Source organism: Apodemus sylvaticus, chromosome 14 (assembly GCF_947179515.1).
Source record: "Apodemus sylvaticus chromosome 14, mApoSyl1.1, whole genome shotgun sequence".
NCBI lineage: Eukaryota > Metazoa > Chordata > Mammalia > Rodentia > Muridae > Apodemus > Apodemus sylvaticus.
The window spans coordinates 82,730,023-82,745,869 of NC_067485.1; the positions used below are offsets into that span (position 1 = coordinate 82,730,023).

General features: G+C 38.7%; 1 protein-coding gene across 3 annotated transcripts in view; it reads left to right on the top strand.

Annotated features, from left to right (window-relative positions):
• The window catches only part of LOC127664762 (aldo-keto reductase family 1 member C21), a 34,141-nt gene extending 20,970 nt beyond the window's left edge, over positions 1 to 13,171 (top strand). For 2 of the 3 annotated variants that reach the window (XM_052156918.1, XM_052156921.1), the window contains 4 exons: positions 2,356 to 2,465; positions 3,181 to 3,346; positions 7,477 to 7,559; positions 13,129 to 13,171. In XM_052156918.1, coding sequence (XP_052012878.1) covers positions 2,356 to 2,465; positions 3,181 to 3,346; positions 7,477 to 7,559; positions 13,129 to 13,171 — 402 coding nt within the window. The remainder of the gene's footprint in view (positions 1 to 2,355; positions 2,466 to 3,180; positions 3,347 to 7,476; positions 7,560 to 13,128) is intronic. The other variant, XM_052156919.1, reaches the window with a different exon arrangement.
• Positions 13,172 to 15,847: the final 2,676 nt, after the last annotated feature.

The following is a 15,847-nucleotide window of genomic DNA, read 5'->3' on the forward strand; positions in this document are numbered from 1 at the left end:
CTAGTAGGAATATTGAAGACTTTGTTACTGAGAGTGATTTGAATTGTGTGGACCTGGCCTGACAGATTTCAGTAGACATTTTCAATATGTGGCCTAGAGATTGTGGCATTTTGGTTGAAGAATATGGCGACTTTTTGCCTTTGTCTGAAGAGTCTGCCTGGGGTGAAGAGACTTAGAGTAACTATTGACAAAGGAAGTTTCTCTGGTTTTCTCTGGTTAAATCTCATGAAGAATATTTTAAACAAGCATAGCAAGCAGAGAAAGGAAAAAAATAAAATATATGGTTGGGGTACTAAAGGGGCACCAGGAAGTAAAATGGATCTGAATCCCGTGTTCAAGGATATCAAATTGAAATAAGGGAGTAGTGACCTTGGGCCAAGATCCCATCTAGCTAAGTTTAGGTCCAGGCATGGTAGTACAATTCTTTACTTTTAGGAGGCAAACACAAACAGATTTCTGAGTTCATGGTCAGCCTAGAACAGAGCAAGTTCTAGGTGAAGAAAAACTTAAATCTAGGCTTGGTGGACCACATCTTTAATCCCAGTGTTTAGCAGACAGGCATTCAGATCTCTGAGTTCAAAGTCCATCTACAGAGCAAGTTTCCAGGAAAGCCAAGGTTAAGCAGTGAGGGAGTTGGAAAACAGAAAGCTGATCATAATATAATAGAATAAGGGGACCATGTTCCAGTCCCAGCAAGCAGGAGAACTTGGCATCTTTGGCCACAAGGCTCTAGTTTTAAAGTCCAGAATAGAAGGGATTACTGGGAAAATTGATGCTGGTTAGCTGGAGCTAAAATGTTAGTGGGGATTAAGAAGAGACCAGCATCACTGAGGCTTAATTCTCTGGGAAGTGTTTCTGAGAGTACAAAGAAGCTGTGTTCCAGAGGTAGATAGGGTTTTACCTCCTGCTGCAGGTGTACTTGGTAATGTGTAAGAGTCACCCAGGTGGTGCTAGTGAAGGCTTGAAGGAGTCATGAAGAGCAGCTGAGACTTGACATTGCGAGAGGTCATGGAAGACCATCAGTGAAAATGCAGCCTCAGTTGCAGTTGGTGGCCTAGGACTGAAGGGGTCATGCAAAGAAGTTGAGGCTTGTCACCATGAAGTGAGTCTATGACAGGCTATTGGTAAAGGGTGGTCTCAGAAGAAGACCACAGTATTTTGAAGATGTCAATACCAAGCATGAGCTCCAAGAACAGCAGCAGCAGTGGAATGGATCAACCTGAGTTCAGAGTGCTATAGAGGGCAGAGTTGGAGAAGTGACACTAGCCTGTTGAAGGAGACCAGATAATCATGTGTGAATACCAGACAGTGATATAAGAATCTGTAATATTGAAGTTGCCTTGGAGACCCCAACATGTTTGAGATGCTGGAGCCATGAGCTGTCTGCTGAGGAAAGTGCTAGCAGGGAATAGAACCAGCTCAGGAGACAGTTTTGACTGCAACAAAGATGAAAAAGGAGCTGGAGATCTGAAGACCAATTTGAAATCAGACATGGAGATGCAGAGTTTGCAGTTTGCCCAGCTGATTTCTTGTCTTGATTTATAGGTTATAATTAAGTGATTGGATGAATATCAGAAGACACTTTGAACTTTGGACATTTAACATTGTTGAGACTGCTATATACTATAGGTATTTTGGAAGTTGGACTAAATGTACTTTGTATTATAGTATGTTTAGGTATGACCCCCATAAACTCATGTGTTTGAACAAGCCTATGGGGGCAGGGAGGGGAATGTGATGGTTTCTATATGTTTGTCCCAGGGAGTGGCACTATTAGAAGGTGTGGCCTTATTGGAGTAGGTGTGTCACTGGGGGTGTGGGCTTTAAGACCATCATCATAGTTGCCTCAAAGCCAGTATTCTGCTAGAAGCCTCAGATGAAGATGTATGAAGAACTCTTAGCTCCTTCTGCACCATGCCTGCCTGCGTACTGCTGTGTTTCCACCTTTCTGATAATGCACTGAAACTCTGAACCTGTAAGCCAGCTCCAATGAAATGTTATCATTATAAGAGTTGCCTTGGTCATGGTGTCTGTTCAAGCAGTAAAATCCTAACTGTGACAAATATCCAATATTTTCTTTTAAACACTTAAAAATTGTACATTTTCTTTTAAAAATTTATACATGTTACATAGTCAAAACCCCTCCCCCAACCCTTTTGTCCTTCTCAGGAACCTCTATTTTCATTTCTTTGTTAATAATCTACTGCAATGAATTAATGCACACGTTGCTATTTACTTATATTTAGTTTATACTTTGTTGCATAGGCTTTCCTAATTTAATTTATTATATTTTAACACATTTTATATCAATGTGCAATTTCATGTAATATAATATCTTTCTTTGTTCATCTGAAGGTAGAATGCCATCTTTATCTCAACCAAATGAAACTTCTGGATTTCTGCAAGTCTAAAGATATTGTACTAGTTGCCTATGGTGTTTTGGGAACACAACGATATAGTGGATGGTAAAGGTTCATTAAAATTAATTATAAATTAATAATTGTTGTTGTTACATTTAGTCTTGCAATTCTGTAGGAGGTGGGTCTGATGTTAAGGTCATGTTCCCCAATTGGCTGTTTATCTGTCAGTAAAGAAAGCACTGGGCCAATTGCTGGGGGGAAGGTACAGTTGGGACTTCCAGGCCCTAAGAGGAAAAGGAGAGATGGAAAGGAGGAGAAAGGCATTCATCATGTTTTGGAGAGAGAATAATCAGGGCAACATGTGAGATCGCAAAAGAGAGTGGCCACACAGGCCATTCTTACAGGTGGGAGATCAGGAGAGCTTAGCATCTGAAGTTTAGGGCAGGTGGGGAGACCGAGATAATGAACTGATGGACACACTCTTCCAGAATGGAGATAGTAGCACTCAGCAATTGTGCCAAGAAGGCAGTTTGAAATTGAACAGCTGTGTCTGTGTCTTTTGTCCATGTATTCAAGGGAAGCTGGGAGCAAAGGCAGATAAAGTGTAAAACTACACACTACACATTCAAAGTCTTGAATTCACTCAGGGGATTTGGAAGCAGAGATAATTTGCATTCTAGAAAAAAATAAAAGATTACAAGTTACACATGTCCAAGTACACATTTGAGAAATTCCATTCTCTATGGAACCTTTGTGGTTATTTGAAACGTCTTTACCTGCTATAGCCTGAGATATTTAACCTCCGTACATTTCATTCCAGGGTAGACCAGAACTCCCCTGTACTCTTGGATGAACCAGTTCTTGGTTCCTTGGCAAAAAAGTACAGTCGAACTCCAGCCTTGATTGCCCTTCGCTACCAGTTGCAGCGCGGGATTGTGGTCCTCAACACCAGTCTCAAAGAAGAGCGGATCAGAGAGAACATGCAGGTGATGAGTGAGATTGTGCGCTTCCAAATTTGGTCATATCAATTCACTATATGGACTTCTTTGGTGACTCAGTATCCTTGCATGAGTGGAGTCCCTCTACCTTATTTTCCCAAGCTTGTGTGTTTTATATACATTGGAAGGTCTATGTCTTGTTCTGTGAGAGCACAGTTTTGCTGCAATATAGAATTAGAATTGAACTGAAGACTGATTTTGCTCTCAACATGGCTTTGACATTGCATTTAGTAACCCTAAGTGAATGAAATAACCGTTTGTCTTCTGAAATGAGGCACTCAGAGTAGATAATTTTCACTCTACAAATTATTTTGTATATTTTAAAAAATTATTTGTTTGTTTGTTTATTTATTTATTTATATATTTATTTCCCCAAGCTCCCTCCCTTCCTCCCCTTGACAGATACCCTCACCCCATCCTCCCTCCTCTTCACTTCTGAGAAGGTTGGGCCTCCTCAATTCTCCCCCAACCCTGGTGCATCAAATTTCTGCAGGATTTGGTGGCTCCTCTCCTACTGAGATAGGACAAGGCAGCTCTGCTACATATGTGCTAGGGGCCTCCATCCAGCCTGTGTATGCTCTTTGGTTGGTGACTAAGTCTCAGAGAGATCCCAGAGGCCCATTTTAGTTGATACTGTTGGTCTTCCTGTGGGGTTCTGATCCCTTCAGGACCTTCAATCCTTTCCCCAACTCTTCCGAAAGGGTCCCTGACATTTGTCCAGTGTTTGGCTAAGGATTTCTAGTTCTGTTTCAGTCAGCTGCTGTGTAGAGCCTCTCAAGAACAGTTATGCTAGACTTCTATCTTTAAACATAATGGAGTATCATTAATTATGGCAGGGATTAGTATTTGCCCCTGGGAAGTTGGGCCAGTTATTGGTTGGCCCTTCTTTCAGTCTCTGCCTCATTTTTGTCCTTGTCTTTCTTTTAGACCTAACACATTTTGAGTTGAAAGTTTTATGGGTGTGTTGTTGTCCTTATCCCTCTATTGAAAACCTTGCCTGGCTATACAAGGTGGACTTTTCAGGTTCCATAACCCCACTATTAGGCATCTCGGCTAAGGTCACCCCATTTGGCTCCTGGGAGCTTCTCCAATTGCAGGTCTTAGGAAATTCCTAAAGATTCCCCCCCACACACACCCCTGCCACCTCTGGCAACTGCAGATTTCTATTCTTTCTTGTGGCCCTCTGGGTCTCTCTTCTGTCTCTTTCCACATCTGATCCTACCTCTCTATTCCCCTATCTCTCCCACCTCCCACGCAGTTCTCTCCCTCCCTCTGTTTCCCATGATTATTTTGTTGCACCTTCTAAATGGGATTTAAGCATCCATACTTGGGCCTTTCTTCTTTAACTTCTTTGGGTTTGTGGGGTTTATCATGAGTATTCTGTACTTTATGGCTAAAATCCAGTTATCAGTCAGTTTTTTACCATACGTGTCCGTTTGGTGCTAGGACATCTCATTTACAATGATGTTTTTCTAGTTCCATCCATTTGCCTACAAAATTCATGATGTCCTTGTCTTTAATAGCTGAATAATATTCTAGTTTCTAAATGAACCATATTTTCTGTATCCATCGCTCAGTTGATGGACATATGGATTGTTTGCAAATTCTTGCTATTACAAGTAAATATAAATATAGTGGAGCACTTGTCCTTGTGGTGTGGTCAAACATCTTTTGGATATATGCCCAGGAGTGGTATCACAGGGTCTTCAGTGACTACTTCCAAATTTCTGAGAAAATGCCAGATTGATTTCCAGAGTGATTGTACAAGTTTGCAATCCCACCAGAAATGAGGCCATGTTCCTCTTTCTTCACTGCCTCACTGGCATGTGCTATTGGGAGTGTTTGATCTTAGCCATTCTGAATGGTGTAAGGTGGAATCTCCTTGATTTGCATTTCCCTGATGACTAAGGATGTTGAACATTTCTTTAACTGCTTCTCATGCAATTCTAGATTCTTCTGTTGAGAATTCTGTGTTTACCTCTGTACTCCATTTTTAAATTGGGTTATTTGGTTTGTTGGAGTCTAACTTCCTGAGGTCTTTACCTATTTTGGATATTAGCCCTCTGCCAGAGGTAGGATTAGTGAAGATCTTTTCACAATCTCTAAGCAGCGGTTTTGTCCTATTGTGTCAGAAGCGTTTCAGTTTCATGAGGTCCCATTTATCAATTGTTGATCTTAAAGCCTGAGCCACTGGGACACCCTGAAAGCAGTGCTAAGAAGAAATTTCATAGCACAAGTGCCTTTAATAAAAAAAAATTGGAAACTGGACTGTGTTGGTGCATGCCTTTAATCCCAGCACTTGGGAGGCAGAGGCAGGCAGATTTCTGAGTTCGGGGCTAGCCTGGTCTTCTACAGAGTGAGTTCCAGGACAACCAGGGCTACAGAGAGAAACTCTGTCTCAAAAACAAAAACAAAAAACAAAAAACAAAAAAAGAAAAAAAAGAAACTAAAGAGATCTCATAACAACACACCTGAAAGCTCTAGAAAAAATGGAAGCAAACACACCCAAGAGGAGTAAGAAGAAATAGTAAAACTAAGAGCTGAAATCAATTACTTAGAAACAAAAAGAACAATGCAAAGAATCAACAAAACCAAGAATTGGTTCTTTAAGAAAATCAACAGAGAGAGAGAGAGAGAGAGAGAGAGCGAGAAAGAGAGAGAGAGAACATTTCTGCTGTTATCAAATAGAGCTTGATAATATCTGATGTTTACTATTTTACTTTTCCATATTTTCTCAAAAAGATTTTATTTTTCATTTCTAATAACTACTTGCATACATCTTTCATAGGAGAGTCCGGCAGGTGTTTTCATGAGCAACTGTTGTTCCTAAGAAATAAAAGAAGAAATGGGAACTTGAAATCTTGACAATTATGGTCCTTGTGCTTTTTAGTGAGGGAGTTAAATAGAGTTTGAATATGCTTTTGTGTGTGGCTTCAAATGGTTTATTTTGAGGTCGTCATTATTTTAGGTAAACTGGCCTTTAACTGGCAAAGTTTCTGAACTTTTTGCCTTTTTCAATCCAAGTAATGGCACTATAGACATGTGTCACCATACTAGGTTTGCTTGCTTATTTGTCATTTTTTTGTTATAAAAAAGTTTAGAATACATTTCCTAACCCCCACTCTGAATGTTTGTGTTTGATATCACATCTGTTCATCATTTTGAAGACTGGGATTTTTGGCAGTATTGTGCTGTTCAACTCAAGATCATTATATTGGAATTTACTCTTTGAAGAAGATATTTTACATCCTACACTAATGTTTGTAATTTTTTATTCGATATATTTTTTTATTTACATTTCACATGATTTCCCCTTTTCTGGCCCCCCACTCCCTGAAAGTCCCATAAGTAAACTACTTCTAGTCTGTCTCATTTATATATAGAAAAGACAATTTTGTGATTTTTCTTGAATCCTCCTTTTGTTTGAAAACATTCAGGTGATTTTGCATCCATGTGTTATCAACTAAGTGGATAAGTTGGTGTATGACTAATATTTTTATTCTTGGTATTGATTTTAAGATCAATACTGGTGATTTATCCACTCATTTGTTTCAATGTGTTAGTAGTTATAAATTATCCTGTTGATCAACCTGTCTAAAATGTATTAAAGATACATCCTTGGACACCAGCTCTTAGTTACTTTGAATAACATACCACTAATATTAGTAGAATGTTCATATAAGTGATGTTTAAAATAACATTTTTGTATATTGAGTGTTCTTTGCTCAGACATGAAAAAAACTATATAAATGATGGTTACTGATTGTTATACTTCTAGGCAAATGCATTCCTAGTTATGTCTTCTAAGCAATTTTTTTTCTTTTTTGAATTATGTCAGATATCTTTCCTCCTCACATTCCATCTAAATGCCCCTCGCCTGTTCATTGCAAATGGATTCAATATGTGGAAGAATTCTCAGTGATGCTGCCCCTGGTGTTTCATTTCTCCCTTGAGTGTTTTGTTTACTATCTTTGTATTTTGTTAATTCTGAGAAATTTTCAAGCATTTTGTCAAGCACCCATCTTCCCAGTTCTATCAGTGCATTTACAATGTGCAGCTTGGCAAACACGCAGTCTACATATGTAAATTTGTAAAAATGTTTCTTGTCTGTGTGGTAGGTTTTTGAATTCCAGCTGAGTTCAGAGGATATGAAAGTCCTTGATGGCCTGAACAGAAATATGCGATACATATCTGGTAGAATGTAAGTAAATTTAATAACATTTATTTTCAGGACAAATGCTTTTAAAGTTATGTCAATAAATGTAAATCAGGTAGAGGAAATCAGAGCCCAGAATCAGGAAAAGGAACTTCGGAAATTCTTTCTAGTCTGTTTAGATTTCTGGTCTTACTCACAGTGTAAGAAGACCCAGGGTCATCTTTATCTGTTGTTCCTAAAGGTCTATGCTGTTTGGGGAAGCAAGCCGGGTAAGCCCACATCACTGCTAATTTCTTTTTTTTTTTTTTAAATATATATTCTTCTTTCTTTCTTTCTTTTTTAAGATTGATTTATTTATTATATGTAAGTACACTGTAGCTGTCTTCAGATACTCCAGAAGAGGGTGTCAGATCTCGTTACAGATGGTTGTGAGCCACCATGTGGTTGCTGGGAACTGAACTCAGGACCTTTGGAAGAGCAGACAGTGCTTTCAACCACTGAGCCATCTCTCCAATTCCAAAACAGTTTTGTTGTTGTTGTTTTGTTTTGGTTTTATGGATTTGGTTTTTTCGAGACAGGGTTTCTCTGTGTAGCCCTGGCTGTCCTGGAACTCACTCTGTAGACCAGGCTGGCCTCGAATTCAAAAATTCGCCTGCCTCTGTCTCCCAGAGTGCTGGGAATAAAGGCATGCGCCACCACTGCCCTCACTGCTAATTTCTATCTTCCTTGCTGTAGCCTGAATCTGTATTTGTAGCCTGTGAATATGCACTGCAGACATTTCAAGGAAACTTCCATGTCAATATCATGCCATAATGTCCTTTTCTCCAGAACTTGCTTAAACCCTGATCTCCCTAAATGTATGATCTGCCCAGCCTTGGAGTCTATGCCATCATCTACATATAAAATTGTTCACTGTAGTCAGGAAATTCACTTCTTTCTTGATGTGCTTTTGTTCAGGAACTAAATATTCAGGTCAGAGACTTACTGGCTTGATGTGTGTGATAGCACATTTGATATTGTAGCTTTTCTGAAATGTAAAGAGGTCAATGTAAAGTCCTAAGAAATTATTAGGAAGATATTGAAGACCCAGGGATATGTTGAAAGATGGCTCAGTCCAGCAAAACACTAGCCTGGAAAGTGTGATTAAAGCCTGAGTGCCTTAGTGTGCTCTTGCAATTCAAGTGTTCTGAAGGTGAAAACATGCAGATCCTCTGGGGGCTTGCAGGTCAGTCATCCTAGGCTAACTCTAAGTACAAGGTCAGTGAGAAACCCTGCCTCAAAAGAGGCAAGTGCATTCTTGAGGATTACACCTAAGTGTTTCTATGGCCTCTACATTCATGTGCATACTTATATTAATGCACATGCATCTGCAATCACAAATAAACATTCACACACATATACAAGGACATACACATATGCATTTTTTAAAAAATAGAATACTGAATAGAAATATTCCCTCTTCTGTAGATAATTTAAAACTGTGTTTTTCATTCTACATATAAGGCAATAGAATTCAAGACAAGATGTATTATGAATGAGGGAAAGCAGTGGGAAAATTAATTCAAAATGAAAAATATGATATATAAAAATTATAAGCATAATACAAAATAGCATGGAACGCAATTATTTAGTATGGTTTTATTCTTAACAGTATACAGAAAAATCAATAAAGTTGTACATATTATATAGAGACAGAGCTATTATTCATATGCTCCTCAGAGAATAATCTTTCAACTCCTTATAACTTGTGTGACTTGGTATGGTACGTAACTCCTTGAATGTGAGATTTTTGTTGTGAACAAATATTGTTTCTATTTCTGAATCAAAACCACTACATTTTATTTGGCAAGCAGTTAATGAGTGATAGTTTTGAAATTGAAACTGAATGTCAATGTGGTAGACATTATATTTAAGCCTCTAGTTTAGAAAATGAAATCTTAGGTTACAAATCCACTAAACACACAAAAATTGGATGGTGCATATTCCAAAATACTGCTATATATGTAATATGGTATTATTCCACCAGACACTTCTAGTTCATAATGATTTAGAAAATTTAATTGGAAATTTAACATACACATTTATTTTTGTCTGATTATATGGTATTACTTTGACAATTAGCTTCATATTTTCATTTAATTTTAAATATTTTCCATCTGTTTTCTTCTAATAGAAAATAGATTCTTAGCCGGGCAGTGGTGGCTCACGCCTGTAATCCCAACACTCTGGGAGGCAGAGGCGGGCGGATTTCTGAGTTCGAGGCCAGCCTGATCTGCAGAGTGAGCTCCAGGACAGCCAAGGCTACACAGAGAAACCCTGTCTCAAAAAAACCAAATCCAAAAACACCAAAAAAAAGAAAAGAAAAATAGATTATTTATCATACAATATATACTGATTACAGTTGCCTGTCTCTATAGTCCTCCCAGTTCTTCCCCACACCCCTTCCCATCCAGATCCACACCCTCTCTATCTCCTATTAGAAAAGAGTAAGTTTCTAAGAGACAACAACCAATTATCTCAAAATAGATTATAATAAAACAAAGTTAGATACACTTATCTTGCAAAATTGAATATGATAAGATAAAGATAAAATATCACATTGAGGCAGGACAAGGCAACCCAACAGAAAGAAAAGAACCCCGGAGCAGGCAGAAGAGTCAGAGAAACACTCATTCACACAGTTAGGATCTCCATAAAAATTCTAAACTGAAATGAGCCAGATTCTTTAATGATCTTTTTATATTCCTTAGATTCAATGACAACCTAAGACACCATAAAGACAAATGCAGCTTTAAACAACAGAAAGTAAATATCAGTAACTATATCTCCCTGAATATTTTTAATTTGTTAACAAGTATTTATTTGTATACATGTGTATATATATGTGTGGGGGCACGTGTCATGAAGGTCAGATGACTACGTGCCACAGAAACTTCTCTCCTAATATATAGTTCCCAGGAATCAAACTCAGACCAATTGTTAGGTAGAGCCTTAGCCAACTGAGCTCTCTCACCATTTCTCAATTAGTACTTGGTTTCTTGTTTTGAACAATGTTTCTTTTCTTTGATGATTTTTAATATAAAGGATTGACTATCCCTTTAGTTAAAAAATAAATAATTTTTATATAATTGTTATTTAATTATTATTTTATATAATTATTATTCATTATTAAATAATAAATTATTATTTAAATGTTTTTTTAATTGTATGGGTTTTCACCACATGTATGTCTGTTCTCCACCTGCATTCCAGGCAACTTATAGGCCAGAAGAGGGCATAGTGTCCCCTCACCTGGAGCTGAAGTTACAGATGGTTATGAGCCACCATGTAGGTGTTGTGAATAGCCCCTGGGTCCTCTGGAAGAGCAGTCAGTGCTTTCTTTTTTTTTTTTTTAATTTTCTATATTCTTTGTTTTCAGTCCAAAAGCTTTCCTCTTTCCCAGTTCCCCCCTCCCCATATGTCCCATAAGTCCTCTTCTCTCCATCCATTCTCCTATCTTTCCCCCTCCCTTTTCTCTGTCCTGCTACTCCCCTACAATGCTGGATCAAGCCTTTCCAGGATTAGGGCCCTCTTCTTCCTTCTTCATGGGAATCATTTGATATGCTATTGTATCTTCAGAATTCAGAGCTTCAGGGTTACTTAATATCCACTTATCAATGATTGCATTCCATGTGTATTCTTTTGTGATTGCATTACCTCGCTTAGGATAATATTTCCCACTTCCAACCATTTGCCTAAAAAATTCATGAATTCATTGTTTCTAACTGCTGAGTAGTATTGCATTGTGTAAATATACCACATTTTCTGTATCCATTTCTCCATTGAGAGATATCTGGGTTCTTTCCAGCTTCTGGCTATTATAAATAAGGCTGCTATGAACATAGTGGAGCATGTGTCCTTATTGCATGCTATGGAATCCTTTGGGTATATGCCCAGGAGAGGTATAGCAGGGTCCTCTGGAAATAACATGTCCAGTTTTCTTAGGAACCACCAGACTGATTTTCATAGTGGTTGTACCATCTTACAATCCCACCAGCAGTGAAGGAGTGTTCCTCTTTCTCCACATCCTTGCCAACACCTGCTGTCTCCTGAGTTTTTAACCTTAGCCATTCTGACTGGTGTGAGGTGAAATCTTAGGCTTGTTTTGATTTGCATTTCCCTAATGACTAATGATGTTCAGCATTTCTTAAGGTGCTTCTTGGCCATCCGAATTTCTTCAGGTGAAAATTCTTTGTTTAGATCTGTACCCCATTTTAATAGGGTTATTTGGTTCCCTGGGGTCTAACTTCTTGAGTTTTTTTTTTATATATATTGAATATTATCCCTCTATCAGATGTAGGGTTGGTGAAGATCTTTTCCCAATTTGTTGGTTGCTGTTTTGTCCTTTTGACATGTCCTTTGCCTTACAGAAACTTTGTAATTTTATGAGGTCCCATTTGTCAATTCTTGATCATAAGCTATTGGTGTTCTGTTCAGGAACTTTTCCCCTATGCCCCTGTCCTCAAGGGTCTTCCCCAATTTCTTTTCTGTTAGTTTCAATGTGTCTGGTTTTATGTGGAGGTCCTTGATCCACTTGGAGTTGAGCTTAGTACAAGGAGATAAGAATGGATCAATTTGCATTCTCCTGCATGCTGACCTCCAGTTGAACCAGCACCATTTGTTGAAAAGACTATCTTTTTTCCACTGGATGTTTTCCGCTCCTTTGTCAAAGATCAAGTGACCATAGGTGTGTGGATTCATTTCTGGGTCTTCAATTATATTCCATTGGTCCACTTGCCTGACCCTGTGCCAATACCATGCAGTTTTTAACACCATTGCTCTGTAGTATTGCTTGAGGTCTAGGATACTAATTCCCCCAGAAGTTCTTTTACTATTGAGAATAGTTTTAGCTATCCTGGGTTTTTTGTTATTCCAGATAAATTTGAGAATTGCTCTTTCTAACTCTGTGAAGAACTGCATTGGGATTTTGATGGGGATTGCATTGAATCTACATATTGCTTTTGGCAAGATGGCCATTTTAACTATATTAATCCTGCCAATCCATGAGCATGGCAGATTTTTCCATTTTCTGAGGTCTTCTTTGATTTCCTTCTTCAGAGACTTGAAGTGCTTTCAAAAACTGAGACATCTCTCCAGCTTCTCTTTGCTTTGCTTTCTTTTGATAGAAACATGTTTGCATATTTGAATCTTTATTTTCTTTATGGTTTTAAAAATATTTGTTTATTATATATAAGTACACTGTAGATGTCTTCAGACAAACCAGCAAAGGGCTTCAGATCTCCTTACAGATGGTTGTGAGCCACCATGTGGTTCCAGGGATTTGAACTCAGGACCTTAGGAAGAGCAGTCAGTGCTCTTATCACTTAGCCATCTCTCCAGCCCCTTTCTATATGTTTAGTACCAGGGAAAGGAGGATAATAATGATCTGAATCATTTATCTATTGTTTTCCTTCCAAGTAGAAAGCGATGTTTTTGAAAATAAGCAGATTTTATGCCTTAGCGAAAGAAAATTTTATACTTTCACACTAAAATCATATAATCAGCTTCAGAGAAATCACTCCTTGTAGATACAAAGTGACCCACTGATTCATGTATACGTTCTTTGTTCTTGCAGTTTTGAGGGCCACCCTAATTTTCCATTTTCGGATGAATACTAATGTGAGGATGTCTCCCCTGAAAGGCCTATGGGTGGGACACAGCTCAGCTGCTGCCATCGACGAACTTGCTCTTCTCCTCTGTTACAATTGAGAACATCCAGGAGCTACTCCTCAGCTAAGAAAAAAAGAATATTGTACCATTCTGAAAACAAATAAAAGACACATTCTTCAGCAGTTCTCAAGGACATTGTATTGTTTTAATGCTTTGCCTTTCTCTGACTCATGATGGCCCCAAATTAATTTGACTGTTGTCTGTATTTAGGGTATGATAGAAGATAACAGTCACTTTATGAACAGTTCCTCCATGAGAATGGGTAGTGTTTTCATCCTTTGAGGAGAAAGTTAGCAGGTATTTATTAATCTATGTTTTTTCAGCTCAAGGATGGAAAAGGTGTACTGTGTAGTAAGAAAGATTGAAGAGAATGAACAATAAAACCAGAGCTACATTAAGCATTTTAGGTGTAGAAGTTCTAAAGTTTACAGAATGCAAGTTAGTTCACAAGGGTTGTCAGAGTCAGGTGAGAGGTGAAGCAGCCTATAGAGTTTATGAGGTTCCAACAACAAACAAAACATTCCTGGAGATATCTTTTTATTATTTACTTATTATTTTCTTATATGTCACACCACCACTGCAGTTTTTCCTCTCTCTATACTTTCTACTCCTTCTGCCAGCTCCCCTCACCCCCAGATCCACTGACCCTCCATTTTCATTCCAAAAAGAGCAGGCTTGCCAGGGATATCATCCAAACTTGGTATAACATGTTAGAATAAGACTAGGCACATATCCTCATATCAAGGCTGGACAAGGCAACCCAGTAGAAGGAAACAGATCTCAAAAGAGGAAGAGACACACCCCACACAACTGTTAGGAGTCTCACAAGAGCACCAAGCTACACAACCATAACATATATGCAGAGGACTTAGCTCAGACCAATACAAGCTTTCTGGTTGTTGCTTCAGTTTTTGTGAATCCCTGTGAGTCATGCTTGCTTGATTATTTGGAGATGGCTCTTCAGGGTCCTTAATCCCTCTAGATCCTACAATCCTTCCTACCCATCTTCCACAGGGCTTCCAAACCTCCACTTAATATTTGGCTGTGGGTTTCTGCAACCACTCCAACTAGTTGCTGAATGAAACCTCTCTGATGATGATTATGCTAGACTATGGTCTATGAGTATAGTAGAATGTCATTAAGAATCATTGCATTGCCTTTTTTTTTAACCAAGCCAGTCATGTTTTGTTCTATCTTAGGTTTCAGGATTATCTACCCTCTGGTTCCTGGACATCTAGGCAGTGTCAACCGTGAGCCCCCTCTTGTGGAGTTGGTATCAAGATGGAGAAGCCATTGGTTGGCCATTCCCACAGCTTCTCTACCACCTTTACCTTGAGCATATCTTGCAGGCAGGACAAATTGTAGGTCAAGGGATTTGTCTGGGTTGATGTGCAAATCACACCACTGGAGGACTTGCCTGGTTAGAGAGGATGCCTGGTTCAGGCTCCATAACCCATATTACTAGGATTCTTCTGTAGCGCCAACCTTGTAGATTCCAGGGAGCTCCCATTTCACCAAGTTCGCACATGGCTCTCCAAATACACACAATTCCAGTTGTCTTTCTCAGTACTATGTTCCCGCAGAATACACCTGATTCCCTGGTGTTCCCATCTCTACCCACACCCTACTAAATCTATTCTATTTTCCCTTACCAGGGAGATCTATGCACCTCCCACTTAAACCCTCCTTGTTACTTAGCCTTTCTGGGTCTGTGGATTATAGAATGTTCCTTTTATTTAATAGCTATATCTACTTATAACTGAGTACATATGTTTGTGTTTCTGAGTATGAGTTACCTCACTTTGAATCATTCTTTTCTAGTTCTATCTACTTGCCTACAAATTTCATGTTGTCATTTAAAAACAACTGAGTAATATACTATTGTATATGTGTATCACATTCATCTTTATTCATGGTTTGTTGAGGAACATCTAGATTGTTTCCAGTTTCTAGATATAATGAATAATGCTGGTATAAACATCGTTGAGCAGGTGTCTTTGTGGTAGGACGGGGATGTCCTTTGGGTATATGCCTGAGTCTGGTACAGCTGGGTCTTGAGGTAGGTCAATTCCTAATTTTCTGAAGAACTGCCATATTGATTTCCAACGTGGCTGTGCAAGTTTGCACTTCTACTAGCCATGGAGGAGTGTTGTCAGTGTCACACATCCTTGTCAGTGTGAGTTGTCACTTGAGTTTTTTATCTTAGCCATTCTGATAGGTATAAGATGGGATCTCAAAGTAGTTTTGATTTGAATTTCTAGGGAAGTAAGTAAGGATAATGAACATTTATTTAAGTGTTTCTCAGCTGAGACAGATGTACATACTGAGGCAAGACATGAGGAGGACACGTGATATTTGCAGGGTATGAATAGGACTTGATGGACAGTGACAGAGGCTGAGCTAGGCTTGCTTAGAGAGCTAGTTCTGGAACACTTATGGGTCTCTCATGTGTGCCTAGAATTTCTCCTTGGCACACTTTGATCTGTATCTGCTTCAGCTAAATATTCCTTCATGAGTCTGCCTTAGTCTTTTTTTCTGTGTTCGCTTCAGTTAAACGTTTCTTCATGTGTTTGTCCTAGCAAAACACCACCCAACTGGATTTCCAAAGAATCCTTAAGTTTCCA